Source organism: Monomorium pharaonis, chromosome 2, assembly GCF_013373865.1.
Source record: "Monomorium pharaonis isolate MP-MQ-018 chromosome 2, ASM1337386v2, whole genome shotgun sequence".
Lineage (NCBI taxonomy): Eukaryota > Metazoa > Arthropoda > Insecta > Hymenoptera > Formicidae > Monomorium > Monomorium pharaonis.
In genome coordinates, this window is record NC_050468.1 from 12,912,927 (window position 1) to 12,936,965 (window position 24,039).

Here is a 24,039-nt window from a genome sequence, read left to right on the forward strand (position 1 = left end):
GTTGCTGCTGTTGCTGTTTTTATAAAAACTTTTTTGTTTTTTTTTAATCTTTGAAAATAATAATTAAAGTCTATAATTTTATTCTTATATACTTAATAGATCGGGAAAAAAATGATCGTTTTATTAATAGATTTGAATCATCGAACTGCCATAAGTTTCTTTGGAACGCTGCACGCATCTACAATTATTACATGCCTCTAAATTTGAATTTTCGCCGTTAAATCTGTATTTTCATCCTCTTAGTGAAATTAACTTCTACAGTACTTTGCGCAGTAAGAGGAGCGAAACGCAGTGAACATAAAGTGTTATAACTCTATCGACACAATATTCTTTCGTGTGTGTAATCGCGCGCAAGTTTATTATCGTCCTTACGGGCGTTGATAATTACTTTAGAAGAGTAATTTTTGATGATCTTGATCTCGACATATATTGTCAATGACTTTCTTGAATAACCTACAAAAAGTTTCATCACTTATGATTTGTTAAAAAATTAGGGGCCAGTTACTTCTATTGAGTAGTCTCTTTAAATAAGCTCCCTTTATTTCTTAGAAATATTGCATTGTATGAATATTGATAAAAAAATATAATCTGTTTAGATAATTAAAGAAATAAAAACTTATAGTTTATACTTTTATAGGTATATAAAATCTGCTAAAAGCGAAATCTTATAAAGCAAGAATAAAATTTGCACGATATTCTTTTACGAATTGCATAATTTTAAACAATAATGAATATATTATTAATAATATTACATTATTATATATATAGCTAAAACTTTTTTGTTTATATTTTTTCTTCTGTATTTTTCTTAATATTTTTCTCATAAAATTATTGTGCACCCTTTGTGAGCTACCTTCGTGTATAGACCATGTATAATATATGTCGCAGCACTGTGAGTGCCAAAGCATGTTCTTTCTTAAGTTTCTAATATAACATTTTATTTTAAATAAATTGTCTATTTCTTAAATAAACTGTTTTTAATTTCTAAATCTGTAAATTGCTTTTATTTTTTTAATGTTCTATTCTAACATTTAAATTTTATAAACTTAGTTTAATATATTATATTAAATTAGATCTTATTAGTTAGTTTTTAAATTTATAATTATACTAGCCATGCCCTGCCACGCGTTGCTGTGGCTCTCTATTCTTAACGTTTTTTTCAAATTTTCTTTGCTTTCGTTGTTTAACTTTCAAGAGTCTTGCTTTACTGTTGCTCTTTTTATTTTATTTTTGAATAAGCATTTATCTATCTTTAATAAATCTAATATTCATTCATTCACGTACTTCTAACTTTTTTTTTCTAAAAGCTGCCATGGATTTAGAAATCCATTCAAAAGACTGTTTTAAATAAGTTCCTTTTTTTCAATAAAATAACAGCCATCTTTATTTTTCTTATTACCTTAATTTAAACACAATAGAAACATTCTTCGCCTCTCCCGGTCTCTCCCGTCTCTTCTGGTCTCACCCGTCTCTCCCCGTCTCTCCTGGTCTCTCTCCGTCTCTCCCGGTCTCTCCCGGTCTCTCCCCGTCTCTCCTGGTCTCTCCCCGTCTCTCCCGGTCTCTCCCCGTCTGTCTCCGTCTCTCCCGGTCTCTATCCGTCTCTCCCCGTCTCTCCCGGTCTCTCCTCGTCTTTCCCCGTCACTCCCGGTTTCTCCCCGTCTCTCCCCGTCTCTCTCCGTCTCTACCCGTCTCTCCCCGTCTCTCCCGGTCTCTTCCCGTCTCTCGGTCTCTCTCCGTCTCTCCCCGTCTCAATGTATTAAAATTTCAATAATATTAATGAAAAACTATTTTTTACACTTAAATTATGGCCATAATTCTTGAAACACTGGAATATCCAAAATCAAACCCCATAAAAATACTCCCGTTTTCGAATGCAACGTTGTGTCAAAATTTTAAAGCAATCGGTGAAAAACTTACGGAAATCTTAGATGAGGGACAAACATTTACATTTTTATTTATATAGATAAATAAACAATACGCGTCTTTTATTTTCATATTTTAACATATCAAAAAATCAGAGAACTTATATTTTTTGTCAGTTAATGTAACCAATGGTTTTTGCATGGAAAAATGAAATCTGTGTAGTACAGTACAATTATTGTAGATCTTATTTTCATATGCAGAGGGAAAAATACAAGATGGAGTTTGCTTCGCATGGAAAATCTAAAACTCATGTAAAACAGTACAATTTATTAGACTAAATTATAGGAGCAAGATTCCTTCACTTCATGTTTATCTCATGAAAACTAGATTTATATTGTATTGTTCCACAAGCGCATATTGTGTTGTTCGACTTTCCAAACTTTCCAGTTTTTAATTCAAAATTAAAATTTGGTTATATTTCTTTCATGATAGGGTACAGAAGAGCGTAGATTATGTACCGCCAAATATTTGTTTAAATGTGCAAGTATGCAAACAATGAACTATTTATGTTAGATAAAATTTAAATTACAAAACTTAATAACTTTAACGCATATTAGTACCGTTAACGTTTTTGTTATTATTTTTTAAATAAATTACAAGCGCCCAAATATTTTTCTAAAGATCACTCACGAGAGTGTATTTAACAATATATGTTTGAGTCATCCAAAATGATTTTCATAAAATGAATAATTATCTAAGCATTTAATATAATTTTATTTGTTTTTACGAACTTTGAGAGCGCACTGGCAGAATTTGCGCATAGACTTAGGGTCGCGAAGTAAACTTGAATTTTCCGTCTCTAAATAGAATCCGAAGAATAAATATTTTTTTTGCAGTATGTTTTGATCGTAACTGTATTTTGTAATTTTAATGTTGAAATGTGCGAAGTATGTGTTTGAGGTATTAAATAATTCCATAGAAAACTGATCACCTATTGAAAACCTTAATTTATCGAATACTTATCATGTTTCAGAAAAATTAACTATTCTCTAATATAAACTCTATATACTTTACTATTATAAAAATACACGAAATACAAAATTTTTATTTTTTATATTAAAAAATTTTAAGAAGCTCTTGCACACATTTTTTGCTATATATCCCATATACAATATATTCCATATGGAATGGGATATGCAACCACTCATGTGTAAAATGTATCGTACAGATATTAGATAAATTATAAATAAATGCTTATATAAATAAGACATAAAATCACATATAATTTATATCACAATAATTTATAAAATGTATTTTTTCTAATAAAAAACTTTATTAGAGAATAAAAACAATAAATTTTAAGCATCTACATTTAAGGGTAGATTTTTTAAATTATTTTTAAATGAAAATTATAATAGCAAAATGGTGAGATTACAATAATTTTTGAATTTATAGTTAACAAATAAATCTGCCTAAAGCTTGCCCGTTCAGATATGGCATAATGTATAATTCATAAGCTGAATGTTACTTCTTTTGTCAATATTTGTATAAGATTACAAAGAAAGTAAAATGCAAAGAAAGTAAGATTGCTTTTAGTGATATTTATATTATGTACTATTTGTGCACATAATTATTGAATATTATTGAAAATATTATCGAAAAAAAAATGTTATTACATAATACATAAAGTGTCAGTTCTTAGATAACTTTTTTCAGAAATCTACTGCTACTTTCATATTTTACAGATGTTCTTTACAATGAATAAGACTACTTCATGAATTGATCGAAATAAGCTACTTTATTTTAAAAGAATAATAAATTTTGTAACTTAAGTTTTAATAATAATAAATTATTTTATTGTATAATTTTATTATAACAAATGTGTGTGTATGTTGGAATTGTGCATTATTCAATATACATTATTCAATCTTACTCGCCATAATTAACTTTTTTTGGCATTACGTATTATTTGAGGAGATATTGGTTGCTTCGATAATTGAATCATATAATTTTTATCGATTATTCATTGAATTCCGATATAAATGTAATTTTTTAAATATTTTTAAAGAAAGTAGTCTGGTAGCGTTAAATTCTGCAATATCACTAATCATTGTTGTAGTTCACTACACTCTCTAAATTACAATTAGTAAAAAATCAGTAAAATGAGTGAAAATACACTGATTTCAGTAGTATCAGTATATCTATAACTTGTCAATCAGTAAAATAAATATACTGATCTTTCAGTGATTATACACTAATTCTGAAGTAAAGATTACTAAAAATCTGTGAATAATTGTTAATTATTACAGTTAAAAGTATATTGCAAATTAGTGAAAATCCACTGATTGTAATTTAGAAAGTATGTGATGTGTCTGTTGGTAAATTAAGTTTATTATTTAATATTTTATATCGTTTCAGTTATTAAGTTACATTCAGCATTTTTATTATTCCAGTTGAATAATTGTTTTGATACTAATTTTCCATTTACTAATAAGTGCCTAAAAATGATAACGTAATTTAGTGAAATAACGCTTTATGAAGCACATAATTACGAAGTACATTAAATGGAGCATGATAATAAATATGTATTGATGTTGCTCGAGGAAACGTACGAATAATGTAACTCGTGTTTCATAATTATTTAAAGAAGTATTAATTTTACATTAATTAATAACTACGTACTTATATATTGTTTATCAATAATGTATATTAATGATAAAGAACATAATAATAAAACAAAATAATAAATATAATAATTTAAAGAATATATAAAAATGTATATAAAATTTTTAAATTTTTCTTTAAATTTTCTGTAAGGTGTGTAAGAATCGAAAATTACATTGAGAAAGTTTTATTTTAATGGACCCAGACATTACACACTGGACCCAGATATCCTAAAAAGTAACCAAAAACTAAGTTTAAAATATTGATGTAAAATTATAAGTTTTATAAAATAGATATTTAAAATACTTTTTTTATTTGAGAAGTTCTCAATTTTTAATGCCTCTATATACATTTATTTATCTGTATGAAAGAAACAAGATTACGAAAAAGCTTGTAATATATTCATAAAAGTTAAATGCTTAATAATCAGTATTGTTATATATTGATTTGCTTATATTATCTATATTTCTTTTTGGCTCCACAAGTCTTTTTGGAGCCTACGGCTTTTTTGGAAAAGTATTGTTATTGTATTTTATAGGATCTCCGAATTTTAACACTGGTTTGCATTTTTTTCACTTTTTTGTATATTATTAAGAAATTTTTTATTAAATACCCCAGACAGCACACAATATTTATATAAAATATTTACAAAATATTTATAATATTTATTTGAATATTTTATAAATATTTATCTAAATATTTTATAATTATTTTTCTGGTCTTAAATTTGACAGATTATAAAGATGTATCATAAATATAAATATAAATATAAATATTACTACAAATCTTTATTTTTTATTTACCATAAATATTGTATAAAATATTTAGTGTATATTTTAATAATATGTTAAATAAAAATTTTTTTTTGTGTATATAAAATATGTATAAAATATTTATATAATATTTTTAAAAAATAAATAGAAATAAATATTTATAAATATTTATCATAAATATTGTGTGCTGTCTGGGACAGGATGTTCAACTTTTATAAATGTTATATTTAAATATCTTGAACTAAACAAGATATTGAAGTTTTTTTTTATGTTAAATGGTATTTTAAAGTAGATATATTTTGATCAAAAAAATGTATCTCAGCTGAGGATGTCGAAATGCAAATAAAGTTCAATTTTTGTTTTTTATTCTATTAAAGTCAATTGATTAAACTGGTAAGATTAACAGAGCATGTAAAAATATAAAAGAATATAAAGAATTGTGAAAATCAATTTTGAAACAAATTGTTAGAAATAAATTATTTAATATTGTTTGTAGGGAGAAATTTATACTATTTGATTCTTTACACAAGAAAGTAATAATTAAATAAGAAACACGTATAATTTTTTCTTATATCTTTCTTCGATTTTATGTAAAAAAAGTAAATATAGAAATAAATATAGAAATTATGGGTTAAAAACTCGCTTTAGTTCATAGAGAGCTAGATTAGTAAGGTTAATGGGAAAAAAAAAGAATTTTCTTTTGCTTTTTCCGCAGAATCAATAGGTGTCAATAGGTTTCTCTTTACAGTTAACATTTAACAATTTGAATATAATAATTTATTGCAAATTGTCATATTATATCCGTCAATTTGAATTTTGATGTCATATTTGAAATTATTGGCTTTCAAGATCTCTTTATTATGCATTTATTATAAACATATATTACAGACATACACAGACAATTTCCATATTCATACAAAGACTAAGCTTTAAAATTTATAATTTTAATATGATGTGTCTCCAGCCCATTATACAGTGCAAAAAATATTGATTTTAGAGAGCGAAATTGATACATAGCATCGCCGTGATATATCGTGGGCGTTTCAGGTATACCGAAATGTGTTCTCGTAGCAGCTATTACACTATCCGTTCTACGAAGCTCACCTTCGTGCGCCCTATATGTAAACGCGATGCAGTCTATGCACTATGCAGTCACAAGGGGTGGAAGTAATGAGAAGCACTCGAATAGCGAGCCACCTGGCGTGCAATCGAACGGGATGAAAACGGCGCGCTTGCAAGAATTTACCGCGAATGATGCAGGATGGCACTAACGAGACACGTTCCTATGTATGGAATATCGCTTTGCGTATTGGCAAGAAGCTTTCGACGGGAGCTCACACTTTCTTTGATATCGATTACTAATCCCGTTACAATAGATTCTCATTAAATTTGACCTTCTATAAATCTTCTATAATCTTTGTATTTTTACACACGTACGTTTATAGATACTAATGCTATTCTTTCTATTAGAAGGCGTGAATTAGATATAGCAATTAAAGTGTATCGTTTCTGTGTATTTCATTAATGAGACCATTTGTTCTGTTTTATCTACTTAGTTGATACTACGATTGACATTATTCTATATCTAGCAGAGTACTAATTTTATATTTGATGAGTTAGAAACACACGTCAAATATAACACGTAGATAAAAATAAGATGTATAACATATATCAAGAAAATTTTTTTTTAATTTGAGTAAATATATTTATTAAAATTAGATTTACTTAATTTAAGGTAATTCTATTGATTATGTAGAACAGAATTTTATATATACTAAAAAAAGCTTACACAGTTAAACCCGAATTTACATATCAATGCGTAAATTATTGTGAAGTGTTATATTTACAGTAATTTATATGTACATTAAAACAATTTGCAAATGTTTTAGTCGCGATTTTATTTCCCTTTTTCAATATTTATTATTATATTAAAATTAATAATAAAATAAATTACGACAAATAAATAATACAAATTAAGCAATATAGAAAACAATTAGGCCAACAAAGAGGAATAAGATAATATACAGTGTAAAATTATTATGTATTTATTAAAAATATCTCAAATTAATGCAAACGTTTTGACTGACACAGAATGTTTCTCTCAGCGATGGAAAATAAATAAATTAATAATAGATTGAAATAATAGATTGAAACAATGGGTACGTTATAAATGAAATAATTCTGATGTCATAACGTAAATAAAGACCAATATAAAAATTAGAAAACATAGATATAAGCAAACAATATACGTAGTTTTTATTAGTTCAACAAATATTGGATACTAAAATTAGAAATACAAAATTAAAGATATATAATATGGAAGTTGTTTAATTAAATGTAAAGATACAATTAATTAAAAATAACTAAATAAATCAATTATTAAATAACAAAAATCTATAATCTATTCTTCATTCCGAAGTAAGAACGGATTAAGTCAGAGGTGGTTGTGTAGAATTGTCAACAGTAAAGTGAACTGTTAAAAATAGTGCGTGATAAGATAAAAATGTATAGCATAATTAAGTATAACATTAATACAGAATTTAGAGTTTAGTCTTGTCTAAAATGTCAAGAAATTTACGCAATTATTACAATCGAGAGTATGGTTATATTTATGGTGAATTTATTGTTTTTGATATTTATCTGTAGCCTTTTGTTTATTACAAAATTTAACAAGTAACTGCCGATAGAATATTAATTTATTAATATGTATACAATAATTTTATACATTGTGATAAAAACAGAACTGTTTCTGATATATCTATGATTTGAATTTCAAATTTATTGAGTATGTAGAATGTATCAAGCAATTCTGTGTCTGTATTGAAAAATTTCAGCTATTTTATTTTTTCATATATATTATTTATGTAGCATTTTTTATGTAATTCTTTTATAAAAATTTTGCTCACAATCAGATTCAAATACTTTTACACTGTCCCAACTGAATATATGTTTGTAGGACATGATGTTCTGAAACAATAGAAAGTTTCAAGGACTTTAAAATCTTACGTTTTTTATTCTCGCTTTTAATTATGTCTTATTTGTTGTATATGTATGAAGCGTCGCAATCTTTGCATTGAATCTTATAAACTACGTTGCTGTTAGAGAATGTTGATTAAGATCTTTATGTATCTTGATGATTCTATTGAATTTACTCAAACTTCTAAAGTTTATGATAAATTCCGCTTTGTTTAGGATTCGAGAATGTTGCTAATTTTGAAATAGTTTTTGCTGTACTAAGAAGGAACTAAGAATTATTGCCATTTTTTCACCCAAAATTTGCAAAACTAAGCTTTGTTTTGACCCATTTAGGTATGAAATATTATATCTAGACAGTAGTTAACATTTATTCTTCTTATATGCTCATTTGAATTCTTTTTGGTGCGTTTCTCGGATGAATCCCAGATTGTTAGTGTTGTTCCCGATGACGATAACGTTGGCTAACGTCCAATATTATTTCATATGTCTTACGATAAAGTAACGAAAAATCTTGATGAGTCAGACAAAATCGCATCAATTGATGTGCGAGAAAGAGAGAAGGGGGGTGTATCCTTTTCTAACAAATTGATGAGGTTTTATCTAATTTTACGCTGCGTATGTGCATTAAAGAGGTATTTTAATGTAACGTGTTAAAAAATAATGAATTTTTTTAAAGGAAACTATTAATAATATCGAAATAAATTTTTTTGGAATAGAAAATCGCATTCTTAAATTACAAAAATAATAGTTTTTTTAATCATCTTTATTTTTATACATACCTAAGAAACAGATATGCATCTGTTTTGAACTTTCATACTTATTATAAAAAAAATTAATTTTTACCACATGATAACACATTATACATCAATAAAGCTTAAAATCTGTGAAAGACGCATTGTTACGTCTATGGTATCTCTTCCTTACACAATAGTCTATTGATATATGTATATGCCTATCTATTATATTCTCTAAGAACAAAAGATTTGCGTATGGCACTGCCATTTAGTGTATGAACCATGACTCACATCCAAGCTGTTAGACCGTTAGCACACATCATCACATATCACACATTTATCACACATCATTGTATGAGAAATATATATCAATAAAGCTGATCACTGAAATCATTGATTATCCAGCATACTCTCTAAATTACGATCAGTGAAAAATCACTGAAATCAGTGAAAATCATTGATTTATAACTGTAATAATTAGTACACTGAAAAAAAGTCTTGTTGAATTAATTAGAAATGTGGTAGGTTCAACCAGAATCTGGTTGAACATATCACATTTTTAATTAGTTAACAAGACTTTTTTGTGTAAGCATCCACTGACTTTTAGCGATTTTTACTTCAGAATTAGTGTATTATCACTGAAAGATCAGGATATTTATTTCACTGATTGACAAGTTATATTAGTACACCACTGCAAATTAGTGAAAATACATTGATTGCAATTTAGAAAGTATTATTTCAAATCCCTTTATTTCACACGGACGGATTACCAAAACCGGCATCAACACGTCTTTATAGAAATGCGCTGAAGGATTATTATATTCTGACAAGAGATTAAGGACTAGAGGAAGAGATTTGTTCCAGATGATTTACGTGGCACTATGATCAGTCTATTAATTTCAAATATTGAATACTGTAATTCCATTCTATAAACAGTATAAACCATTACTATAATTTTTAATTTCTTGTTTTATATAAAAATTTTTATTGCTTTTGAAATAATTGTTCACGAAAACACAGGCATTTTTATGTATAAATATATATTTTTTTTTTATTTTACAGTAATTACAATTTTTATTTATTACATCGTTATATACTTATCAAAATTATCGCATAGATAAATAAATCTATATCAAAATTCCCATAACTTCAAATAAACATAACTATGTGAAAAATTGTTATATTTGAAAGTTTATTTGCATTTTTATAATGGCATAATTGATAAATTATTTAAAATTAGGTGAGCACAAAATGTTTTAAAAGCTAGATTATTCTTTTAAAATATTTAGATTTCTAAGTTTTATACACTTTGAATCTTTTTTAAAAGTTTTAGAGGATGTGTGAATATGCGAACAATATGTGCGATTGTCTGACCAAGCGCGATTTGAACTACTTGCGGCGAGCACTACTCTTTACATTACTACACCTACAGTTAAATATAGTAACGTTTAATATAGTGTATTTTAACTTCGACTTTTTAAATTAATTTAATTGTTTATTAGCAACACAATTAAGCGTTTTTTTAACTTTTTTATGTTATATAAATAGTATTTGATGAATTTATTCTCGACTTGCTCTCTAAGTTACAATCAGTGTATTTTCACTGATTTGCAGTGATATATTTATAACTGTAATAATTAATGAGTATCCATTGATTTTTAGTGATATTTTTGAATTAATGTATAATTATTGAAAGATAAATGTATTTATTTATTTTGAGAGGAGGAGGAGGAGGAGGAGAGAGAGAGAGAGAGAGAGAGAGAGAGAGAGAGAGAGAGAGAGTGTGTGTATAATCGTTTGTCAACATATTGTTTATTAACATATCAATGATTGACGATTTTTGTTGTCAATGTGCATTTACACAATGCGTGCGAATGCATTTTTATTATTTTATTATGTACTTTATATGTGTGCGTGTGTGCAATAATCAGATATGTATTAGCACAGCTGGTAGTAAATTATTTTTAAGAATTATAATTTCAAGTTATTTTAAGGAGAGAGGGTTTCTAAGGATTAAAAAAAAATTTAAGGGATATTTAGATGTTTTTCTGCAAATTTGTGTAAAATTATATTGAGAGATATAAATTTAAAAATAAAATGTCACTTTAGATTAATATAGTGTTAATCCTGTGTCAAAATTTTTTAACTTGGATTTTTTAACGGATTTTGAATCACCCTTTTGAAGCTCAATAAATATGTGAAAAGCTTGTTAATAATCGAATTTGTGAAACATGAATGCATTTAACAAAGTTTAAACTAATTGCTGATTCTGACATGTGTTTTTCTACAGGTGGAGGAGATCCGCGAAATGATAGATAGGATCCAGACGAATGTGGAAGATGTGAAGAAAAAGCATAGCGCCATTCTCTCCGCACCACAGACTGACGAGAGTGAGTTTAATTTATTACCTTGTATTACTTATCTTATTTCTTACGCGAAATCGCATATATCCTCGCGGCTGCTACCAGCGGGCTCGATTACGTTCCGCAGACAAAAAGCGAGATTATATTTTCTATGTGAAAATCTCTGTTTTCAGAAATATCTGGTTATGAAACGGTCAGTTTAAAGATTAAATGAAACAATTACTGGCTTGATCAAATATTAACGCAATTATGTAACTAACACCGACGTATTTGTTTTGTTTAAATTATTTATTACATATCATCGAATTTAAATTGATATAGTTTTGGTCGTTGCAAACTTCATTAATATGCAGCTGGATGAAAATAATTTCTGTGTTTATTTGTCAAATGAACAGAGATGAGGCAATGGTTGTAATTTTTTTTTGTAGTTACAAGTATAGTATAACATCGAAAATCAAATATATATTATATATTATGATCTATTTCTCATTGTTATTTAGCAGTTATAATTATATAGCAATTGCATTTACATTGTTAAATATAACGCATCGACAGTTGTTTTTTCGGATTCCCCTGGTCAGAAGCGTAGAGAATTTTTGGGTGGGCGAATCAGCGCTTTGCTTCCAATTAATCGCTGATCTTTTGCGAGCTTCTCCTTTTCCGTCCGCCAGGGAGTTGCTAAGAGTCAAAATTCAAATTTGCTCGGTGTACATAATTCAAGAACTTATCCGTTTTTCTCGGATCGATTCGACACTGCCACGCTTTCAAGCCGGTTGGTCGCCCTCATTCCTCAGCAGGATACATCCCTCTCATCTTCGAACGTTGGTGCTGAATATTTCATTCGGTCGAACGCATGTGTTACTTGCCAAAAACACCCTCCAGTCGAGCATACTATGCCAAAATCCGATATTCCTGCGCGACGTTTTATTATTGGAGCATCGTGTAATATACAAGGAGCTTTCAGAATCTTACGCATGTAAGGGAATCTAGGATCTACCAAATTTTTAATATATAAAATATTCTGATTTTCTGATACACGTTATTAGAAAGAATAACTTCGTGTATTGAGATGACTGATGGTTTAAATGCGAATTAAGAAACGAATTAACGAAGCTTATAAACTTTGGCGTTAGTGTAAAGTATAATCGAAAGAATTGATGAAAACTTGAGCGGTCCATTAATTGAAAGGACGAAATAATTTCTCCTAGAGAAATTCTTGTTATTTTATATAATTCTCTCGCATTGCGAGAAAAGAAAAATCATTGGCTCTAGTAGTTTTACACGAGGATAATCAAGCCTCAATATTCCAACAAGCGCGGCACCGCCAAATTCAATAGCAGGAGATGCAATGCTGGTTAAATTTGAAAGGTGATTGCAGGAGAGAAGAAATAATAGAGGTAGTGGCCAGATATTCACGAGAGAGGATACGGGAAGCGTAAGAGGGAGGGAGGGGGGAAAGAGAAAAGCGAAAAACTGATGGTAATCGTCCTTGCCTTGATTGCTATTGTGACTGCCAGTGGCTGGGGATTTGATTGTCATATATCTCTTGCACTTTTATTTCATGGTACGATGAACAAACACGCGTATTGCAACGACTATAGTTCGTAACTTTTGTTTATATGAATCAAAGTTTGCCCCAGCGTTCGCCGCAGATTATTAACAGTACTTCTGCCGATGCTTTATTTTATCAAGATTTTAATTAAGATTTTAAAGCTACTTATAAAATATGTCTTGATAAAAATAATTGATTTCCTTACTATTTATTTTTACTTTTAAGAGTAATTAAATCATATACATAAATTGATAATGCAAAATCGTAAGGTTTTAACATTATATTAAATAAGAAATCAATATTGAAAAGTGATAAAAAGGAGAATATAATTGTTACGTTAATTTATATTATTTCACGTTAATTTGTATTCAGAAATCTGGGTAAATGTCACGCAAACATACAGTACGTGTCTCGTCGTACATATGTAGCTTGTCGATAATTTCGAGCAAGTAGATTAACCTAGCGCAACTGAGGGATTAAGTAATATCCTATATGAGGGAGAGAGAGAGAGAGAGAGAGAGAGAGAGAGAGAGAGGAGAGAAATATCTGCTAATTACCATTAATTTCTTGACCTTATACATCGAAATTCCATGATAAAGCCAAGGCTTAAACTTAAATAATTTAATACATTATATATTCTCTTTATTGTTTGATTTCTTTAACCATACGTTCTCAACCGTACATCATATCAGTCTCTTTATTCGAGCAGGATACAAGTATACATGCATTTCTATAGCCTTCTGTCGCTCGGTCTCTGTCAGCTTTGCTCTTCTGTCTGCCTGAGAAGTTCTGACGTCGATGCGGCTAAGTCCTAGATACGTCAAAAAGATTTCTTCGTCCGTTTATATGTACATAAACGCATTTTCGTATTTACGTTTATTATAACTTTTCGCAACGCAATTGTCAAGGAAATCACAATAATCATCGGAGCTTGAACGAAACAGTAGCAAAAAATGAGAACGTGCATACAAAATGTGTTTCCTATTTAGCAGAATTGCGAGATTCGAATTGCTACGGTATACTATTATCACGGTACACAATTGCGCGAAATGTATCAATTTGTTTATAATACTGGTTTTCGCGTAGATTATACGACGAGCTTTTTTTGCGAGCGAGCAAGATTACGATAGAAGATCTCGTGTGGAAGCTGGTTGATAGGATACAAAACGTGTTTTCGCGAAGAGAGAGAGAGAGAGAGAGAGAGAGAGAGAGAGAGAGAGAGAGAGAGAGAGAGAGAGAGAGAGAGAGAGAGACCGTATCTTTTTTATTTTCATGCTTTTGTCTTTTACCGTTAAATTTTTCAGATTACTTATGCTTCAAAATATCAATATATCTTTTAAATATGTTAAATATGTGAAATATATAAAAAAAATTTTTTTATGTTTTAAACAAAAGTTGTATGATCTAAAGGCGAAGAAATATGTAATGGTAAAATTAATTAAAAAATCTTTTTTTTTTAATTACATTAAGGTTATTGCCATTTTTAAAAATAAAGTTATGTTAAAATTAATCTGACCGGATTGCATCGCGGTCAGTTTAATTTGTGACATCCGGTCAATTGATAAAAATTTATCAGAATTAAGGTCTTTGGATTGTTTATTAATGAAAATAAAGTTTGAAAAAGTTAAGTTTTTTCTGAGAAATACTTGCACGCGGACGATCGAATAAAATTTGTAAATTGTAAAGTATATTGTAAAATTATAAAGTAATTTGCTATGCTGCGCTGCACATTGAAAATTTGATTATAACGAAAAGATAATAATTTCTTTATAAGGATTATTATAAGGATTAAATATATATTTTTTTATAACGCTGCATGATTTCTAAATAAGTCAGAGTAAAATTAATAAGAATGCATCTAACATTTTCAATTTTAAACGGTGAAAATTACTGTTGAATACACAAGATTATTCATATCGCGGATAGAAGCATATACGTGAACGAGATGAAGATAATTAGGCCTCGTGCACGTCGATATTGCCGCTCACGGTTTCAGTATAAACCGGTTAAATGGTTTGAGAACTAAGTCGACCGAATGTCTCGTTATAGTCACGCGCACGGATTATGGGTAATAACGACGATTCTACGATAAATCGTAGGATCAGCAGCATATGCATTTGTTACACCAAACGATTCAATAATTGATCGTTCCCATATCATTTACGCGCTCGAGGTTGTGGATCGTTGTTGTTCTACCCGCGTTTATTTGATCGCTCATGGATCAGAAATTCTCTATAAAATGTAAAAATTATTTATAAGTTTGAATCGCTGCCACGTATTTCTACGTGCTAATAATGATATTCATTGAATATACAACGCGCAATATCGCGCGTATTGTCCTCTACGAATATTCGCTTTAATTAGTAACCCATTTCCTCGTATTTTTGGCTTCCAGTTCGTTAATTAACCTCTGGAGACCGCTGGAGATTGTTATTTTTAGCGGAAATTTTACAATGTAAATTCCGCCTCGTTTGCAATATTGATTTTTCTTTCTTTGGTACTGTCGTGCATATGTATATCATATGTAATACATTAAGCACTGTTAATATTTTTAAAAGGTAAAGAATTAATCAGGTAGGTAAAGGAGATTACGGTAAGAAAGAAAATAAAAGAAGAAAATAAAAAGAAGAGAAATGGTAGAAGAGGTTGACATATTGCAAGAAAAAAGAAATTAGAAGAGCTGTAAAGAGAATGAAGCTAAAAAGGACATTAAGCATGGATGAAATTCCCATGGACGCGTGAAGGTATGTAGGTAACGTATTATGGAGAAGATTGTTGGAATTGATGAAGCAAATATAGAAGAATGATTCAATACTGTCGGACTGGAGGAAGAGTGTAGGGAGAATAATAGTGCTATTGTAGAAGAGAGGGGATCAGGAAACTATTGAAAATTATAGAGATATTTCTCTATTGTGTACCTAGGTAGATATATGCAAAAGTTTTAAAGAATAGACTAGAGGAGAAGAAAGTGATAGCAGATGGTCAAAGTGGCTTTCGGAAGGAAAGGTCAACGATGGATAATATATATCTTAAATCGGGGATCTATACTCTTATAATTGTGTAGTGTAATTGAACATGCAAATAAACACGATATTTTGTATACGGTCCAATTGGACACTATTCAATTGCACACAGTTCATTTGGACACAATTCGTTTAGACACATAAGAAAATGCATATAATTTACTTGAACATTGTTTAATTGCACTTTTTACATAATGCAAATGATATTGTTTTGTTAGCAAGAAAAAAAGAAGCTTTATGATATGATGAATGTTTTTGAAAAAGAGAAAGTTAGTATGATGTACAAAACAAGAGTTTGGATTTTTTATAAGAAAGTTAAATAACGTAAGGAAAAATGGAAATGGGAAAATTTTTTAAATAGAAGTTGAGGAATATAAATGTCTGGGTTGTTTAATAGGAAAAAAATTATAAAGAGTACATTAGAGAATAAAGTAAAAAAAGATGTAAAAATGATTTTATATAGATTTTACATTTTGATTACTATTTAAGTATATTTACAGAGTATTATGGCATATAGAGTAGAAATTTGGGGCTGGATAGAAAAGGAAGAATTTAAAAAATCATGATGGATTAGGTAAAATAAATGTTTGGAACTCTGTACATCAAGATATGTGATTACAAGAGAGTTAACCATAGATAAACTTAGAGTAGGCTGAGTAATATGAGTTATGATATATGAAGAGATTTTAGAAGAGAATGAAGAAGATTTTAAGGAATTGTTTGAAGAAACAGGAGTTGTATGAATAAAGAAGATATATATATAATATATATATATAGAATAGAAATAAATTTTATATTAAAAATAGATAAGGTATAAGAGTGTTGAAGAAGTTAAGAAGTAATGATTATAATTTAGAAGAAGAAATAATCAGTAGAAAAAAGAGATATAGATGCAATAGGAGAATAATAGTTTTTATTGGTATAATAAAAGATACACATATAGAGATTTAAGAGTAAGGGAAAGAAATTTAATTATCTTAGAAGAAGGAACATTTAAATAATTTAACCATAGGAGAGAGTGTTAATTAAGTTAAGATGCGCTAATATAGAGAAGGTGAATAAGTACTGGTTAAATGAAAAGAAGCGTTTTCTCTACAAAACTGCATTTTGTAGAAAGGTTAAAAATACTATGTAGAAGAATGCAACAAGACAAAGAATTGGATCGATGAATTAAGTAAAAATAGAAGAAATGTGCAGTAAGATATGGACTGAAAAGTTATATATACATAACAAAGACGATGTACCGTGGAAATTGTGAAAGAAGAGAGAGAGAGAGAGAGAGAGAGAGAGAGAGAAAGAGAGAGAGAGAGAGAGAGAGAGAGAGAGAGAGAGAGAGAGAGAGAGAAAGTTAAAAAAAGAAAGAAATAAGGTATAAAGAAAAAAATAAGATAATATAAGGAATATAGAGAACTGTAAAAGAGAAATGTGGTACAGCTATGGGACTGTTGGCTGTGAAAGATAAGTAGTATATAAAATATAATATATAAAATATAATGTATACAAGATATAAATAATTTAAATAGAAAAATAAAATTGAAGTAAAACAAATTCTATAATATTCTAAAAGACATTCAATGTTTAAAAGATGTAGTTCTAGACAGATTTGGTGCGTATTTGTGAGTTGTATCATCGTTATGTATCAATTCAATTTGCATATCATTATATGAAAAATTTTGGCATGCAAGGACAATATAAAACAGATTTTTAACGAATCTGTAATCGCCTTTACATTTTTTTCACATTAAATGTTTTATATTTGCTATATTTACTTTCGCCATTAAGAACAATCTTGCACGCAGAATAGTTAAATTAAATTATATTATATTATTTAATATATTTACAAATATTACACACTGAGAAAAATATCTGGTGAGATTAACCAGAATTCTGGTGAATAATTATGTAATAACACATAAATAAAATGTAGAAATACTTTCTATAACTGTATATAATATTGGTGAAAATTTGGTTAAAGAAGAAAAAGAATTATCTGTGATGAAAATTATGTTTTTGGGAAATATGTAATAGCGTTATCATGTAAAGATAAAAAATTACTGAAGGTATCATAAATGAGACTAATTTCTTCTTCAAGTTGACACAACTGGCAAATTTTATTAGATAATTACAAATACGACGTTTCGGCCCCTGCTTTGGGCCCTTATCAAGTGCAATTACACATAAATTTGTGACTCGTGTCAGCGAATTATGGTTATAGCTGTGAATTGTATAAACGAGTATTGTATAAAAACTTTTTTTAGTACCGCATCTTAATTAAATTAAACATATACTAATAAAGAAAAAACTTAACGAAATAATCAGACGCGGAAAAGATGGCGAAATTACAACGTTGACTTTGTTGAAGGTATCATGTGTGGCATGTTTACAAAGTAAAAAGATTGTTCCTAAGACTTAATTGTCATTGCGTTTCGCTTTCCCGTGTATAATTAATGAATTCTCTTAGCAATATGCAATTATAAAGTTGTCTCAAACGCGCATCCGTTTTCACATCGCAATTATAAATCTGTGAAAAAAGTATTGAATATGTAATACAACGTACTTCCTGTGTGGTTACAACATTGATATGAACGTACATGTTACCTACTTTTAATACTATATATCTACTAAATACTATCACGAGAATAGTTCTGCGCTGAAAATAGCTAAAAAAGTTTAAAAAGTCAATGTATGGAAAAGTTACTCGGCATCATTTATCTATTCGATCTATTATCAACAGCCGCAAATCAGCGAGAATGAAAGCGTTTCTAACTACGGCAACTGTGACAAAACAGATGTTTTTGAGGTCCATTTGAATGGAACGATTCTTGACATGATAATTTTAATTGAAATGTTTCTGTGGAACCATAGTTGTGCCGATCAGTTTTAAATGTCTTTCGCAATCTTGCATCTATCGATCTTAAATATCAATTACATGATAAATATTGAGACGGGCTGAAAGTCACATAGTAATTTTATGTAAATTATATTTAATATTTACCAAGTTTTATTATACGTTGTTGATCTAATTCTTATAATTTGAAAAGAGAAAGATTTAATTTCGTTAATTACTTCCTGCGTAATTTGACAAAGGTAATTTGACGATTCTTTAAACGGAGAATCTACGTGAGAATTCTTATCCGCATGGTTATTGCCAGATGCACTTCTTTAATTCTTATTTCCTGTTTGACATTGAACTAAACCGATTAAAACCACCAACCGGCTTTTCTCCGAGTAAAGTAGGTTTTAGTCCCAGCTAGGGATAACGTAACTTGCAACAGGTTGACGTTGATGGATAGCAGAGCCTAGTGACCGTTATATATATTACAAGTCTTTTACAGTACTCGTTTCTCATTTTCTGCTATTGAAAAATCTAACTACCGAAAAAAAATGATTTATATGATCTGTTTGCACCTATGCCGCTATAAAAATATTTTTATGCACGGAAAAAATTGTATAACATGAAATATATATGACAATAATCGCGGACCATGAAGGAATTATAAAACATTTTTTGTTATGTTTTGATTGGAAAAACATAGTAAAAGTTTTTACAATTGTTTTATAGTCTGCGGTTATTATTATACATAGTAACTTTTACAATAAAAGTTTCTTTGTGTGGCAATAGGTTCTTTGTCGCTGCACTGCTGTACTGGTGCAGTAAGTTAGAAAGGGAAAACATATTTCTGTCTTATTCCAGCTTATTACACCAGTGCAGCAGTGCAGCGACAAAAAATAGGCCTATTATTACAATTGGTTTTTTAGGCATGAAAAAAAACAATCGGTTGAATTAACAAGATATTAACAAGATTTGGTTAAGGAAATTTTAGTATAAATAATTTCTAGTTATTATAACCAAAACCATACATCTTGATGCCAAAACATTTATCAGATATGATGATAAGAATTTGATTAATATCTTTTGGTTAAATTTACTAATTTTTTAGCATACTATCGCCATCAGATAAATGCGATATTTTTATTTCTCGTGAATAAAAAACTTCTGATACAAAATGTCAAATATATATTGAAACATATGTATCTATTCAAATGCATTCCTAGGGAACGAAGCAGAACAAACAAGTGTCAAAATTCATTAACGTTGACATTGAAGTGGGATATATGTATATGTTAACTAGAAATAGATTTTAATATTAATATGCGCATTCGAATAGAGTAGTTATCTTGCAGTGAACATTTACGCAAATATACACAATTAACCAGTCGCTGTCTGTCAATGTGGCAGATGCAGGCGCGACAGTCATACCATATGCAACAAATCGCTGTGCTAAGCTTGGTCGGCGGATAATTCATGCTCGACGCTACTAGGTTGATTCTGACGCGACGTTCCTGTCCAATCTTGTATATGACAATATTGCATATTGTTTGGACATATACGTGAAGGAATTTATGAGGATTCTTTCACTTGGAAAAAGCATTAGACTTATCCATTTTTTCGTAAATATATAAACGGAACGCATTGCTAATTTGTTTCTTGCACTAACGAGCCTTAGTTTTCCTAATATGTATTTATTGGTTTTAATTTCGAAAAGTCACAATTTTAATTTTTAGTATTTTTTTTTAAATATATTGATGTACTAATTTTGATTGTAATGTAATATAAATAAAATTACTTTTTATAGTTATATTTATACAAAATTTCTAAAAAATGAGCAACTTCTCAATCGAGTGAAAATAACATCATAAGTTTTTCTAAATTTTTATCTATGACTGCCGAGAATTATTGCACATTTTCTCAAATGCAAGAGAGTTCAGAAAACGAAAACTAGAACAAATGCATAATAGTGCAACTTTTTGAACTAGAGAAAGGAATTTCATAATTTCTTTTTATATATAAAGAAGTATTGTTACAGTATTGTATTGTATGCGAGTGTAGAAAGAATTCTAATTAATCAATATCGACTTTTAGAAAATATATTTACATTATAGAATGTATAATATTTTTAGTTGACATGATAGATATTTTCTTTTCTTTTTCTTTAGTGTATCTTAAGCAATAAAAAAATCACCTTAACTCTTCATTCTTATTTTGAAGTCAATTTATTATTACTTTTTAATATACTGCGTGAGAGCTTCTGACGCATGAAAACATTAAGTTTATCGTAACTGAAATTCGAAGTGCGAAAACCTGTTTTATGTATATGTATAGAAACACGTGACACGAATTTGATGTTTTAATTTCTCATTTTTTATTTTTACATTTTATGTACACAGATGCATCACGTCGATGCTATTTGCTTGACGCAAAAATTTTATTTTTAGGCCGCTCATAACAAAGAGGAACGGAAATTATTTTCTGAAATTCCATCTTTGATTAGAAATCTTTAAGATTGCGTAATTAGGTTTTTATGTTTTAATCTTACTTAAATAATAATAATTATTATAATATATTGTGTACTGAAATATGAGAATAGCAATGACAGAAATGACAATTAAACACCATTTTATTTAGACAATTAAATATGATTTTTTAAACTTGCTGTTTTTTTCTTCAAAAATTTCAATTATTTCTTTTAATTCATGAAATTAAATTTAAATTATAAACATTTTGTTTGCACTTTACTTGAAGTTAAGTCAAACATAAAATGTTATCTATTTACATCGTTAAAGTTTAATGTACTTAGGATTCTTCTTTTTGCAATCGCAATAATTTGAATACTATATATTGTGTGTGTGTATGCGTGCGCGCGCGTGTGTGTACGTACATATGTACGTACATATATGTATGTGTTGGTACCCACATATTTTTTACTAACAAAAAATTGTTTAATGAAATAAAAATTATCACAAGAAGAATTTTGTGTATTAGAATTTCGAGAGTTTGCAAAAAGTAACAGACGGTGTTTCGCGGATTGTGATCATTTGAAAATATATACGATAGAAGTCGCAGGAGAAAACCGCGTAAACCGCACGAGACAGGCTGTCACGGTAACGAGTAAATCGATACGTTTAAAATCGAGCGAGTGCCATATAATACGAGACTATACGTTTTTCAGTAAAAGTGTTTCTCTGGTTCCACGATAGATGGTCATTTGTACGGCCGTAAAGCACTGAAATATATTCGACTCACGAAAAGTAGAGAGTTATATCTCTTTTTGAATTATTTCTGCTGCAAACGTGAAATGATTTTTCTCTTTCGACGACGATGAATCAATTTCCGCCTTGTGATGTTTGATTAGCAGTTAAAGACGATTACGGAGGAGGTTGATCGAATTCTTTTTTACTTTCATTTCCGACAAGAAATTGACTTTTGCCATTGGCATCCGCCACATCGACCGGAACCGATCATCTCTCGGTCAATGACAATCGAGGTGGAATTACTCATGAGATGTACAGTTGTCTTGTTCCTATTATTTTAGTCGCTCTCACGGAAACGAGTGGAAAAAGAAGGAAGATGATTTACGTCCAGTAAATACCTCAACATATTAAAGAAAATGATAAAGGTGAAGTCGAGAGCAATGGTTTCAGATCCCTGACTTTCCCGTACAAAATCGCCGTTGCGAAAGAAAAATTGCGGAAGATTAAGCAGTTTAATTAAGCGTCATTAATCGACGCAATGAGTTGCGAAGCAATATCTTGCACTTCGTTTTTTGTTCTTAACATGTTTCTTTTATTTTGCATCCCATACGCGATATAGTTTCATAAAATGCGATGTTGATTTCTAAATATTATATTCTTTTCATTGCCAAGTTTATTGATTCCACTTAACCATTATAGTTTCCTACTGACGTTGCTGTAATTCATTATGCAAATAAAAGGCACAGATGTGTACACCTGCACATTTGCGCATTTGCTATGACAATAAGCATGGTGTTTGTTTCACGATTGTGGAATTCACCCAAGGTTGCGACGAGCAACGAGTCGATATCACGAATGTATCTAATTCGCGCGAATAAAGTTTACTTTCGCGAACAATTAGATCGTCCTCCTCGTTGGAGCAAAGTGCGCAAGTTCGGCATAATGTGTATCATATCCGAAAGCTGTCGGCGTTGCTCGCGTCATCAGGATAGTTAGAAATGCCGTTATCAATGTGTTCCGCGGTCCTACGCAATTCGTGGACGTGGGAGGACTGTTAGCGATACGAGGGAGCTATAAATAACGATATGTGTTTCTCTCTCGTACCGAAAAATATATTGGCCGTGACATTTAATCTTTCTGACGCGTGCGATCCAATTTCTACTGTGGCTCATCAATTACATTCGATGAGATTGAGATACTCATGAGGATAAGACAAGTCCATAGTTTGTAAGATCCGTCTCAAATATGACAGGAATGTGACAAAAATGACGTTTACAAATTACAGACTTGTCCCATTCAATTTGAAGTAGCGCCTAAATTTATCTTTTAACGAAACGTAATCTCTGACAAGTATCTATAACAGTTACATCAGTAAATCGATATTGTTTGACTTGTAAAATTATTATGATCAATGAATATTAATTTTGAATATTAATTGAACTTGAATATTAATTTTACTTAATATTATAGAAACAATTTTAAAATCATGAAGAAAAGGACGGAAGGAGAAATAATAGAGTCGCAACAATACGAATTCGCAAGAATAAAATTAATTGACCGAAGATTTTTAAATACGTATCAGACATTCTGTATTTTGAGAGATGAAACAAACAGTACGGTATGACTTCGTAATTTCGTGCGGCTGCTTTTGGACTAATGAAAGGAAATATAATCAGACTCACGGGACTCACGAAAATATTTAATATTACTGTGGTAACCACACATTTCTCCTCAAAAAGATTTCTTTGAATAGGCAAGGATGTTGTCCTTTTAATTATTATTGCAGCTTAAGAATACATTCGCATTACGAAAACCTTAAACGACATTATGGAACGAAAAGAGATATGTCGCACATTGAGCTGCTGTGAATAATAACATTTCTAACTAAGAGAAACGTTATTATTCTCCGCGGATTGACTCTTTAATGAAAAGATAATACCCTCGATCGGTCATGCACAATTCTAACTGATTTTGGCGATTAGAAACTTAATTGCAGTAGTTGGAGAAAATAAGACTCTTAAATTATAGATATTAATTTTTATGCTTGTTTTGATCACA

At 29.4% G+C, this 24,039-nt stretch overlaps 1 protein-coding gene across 4 annotated transcripts in view; it reads left to right on the top strand.

The window, feature by feature from the left end:
• LOC105836184 (syntaxin-1A) overlaps positions 1-24,039 on the top strand; it is a 111,550-nt gene that overhangs the window by 23,925 nt on the left and 63,586 nt on the right. For all 4 annotated transcript variants that reach the window (XM_028194281.2, XM_028194280.2, XM_028194282.2 and 1 more), the window contains exon 3: positions 11,301-11,400. In XM_028194281.2, the coding sequence (XP_028050082.1) occupies positions 11,301-11,400 (100 nt within the window). The remainder of the gene's footprint in view (positions 1-11,300; positions 11,401-24,039) is intronic.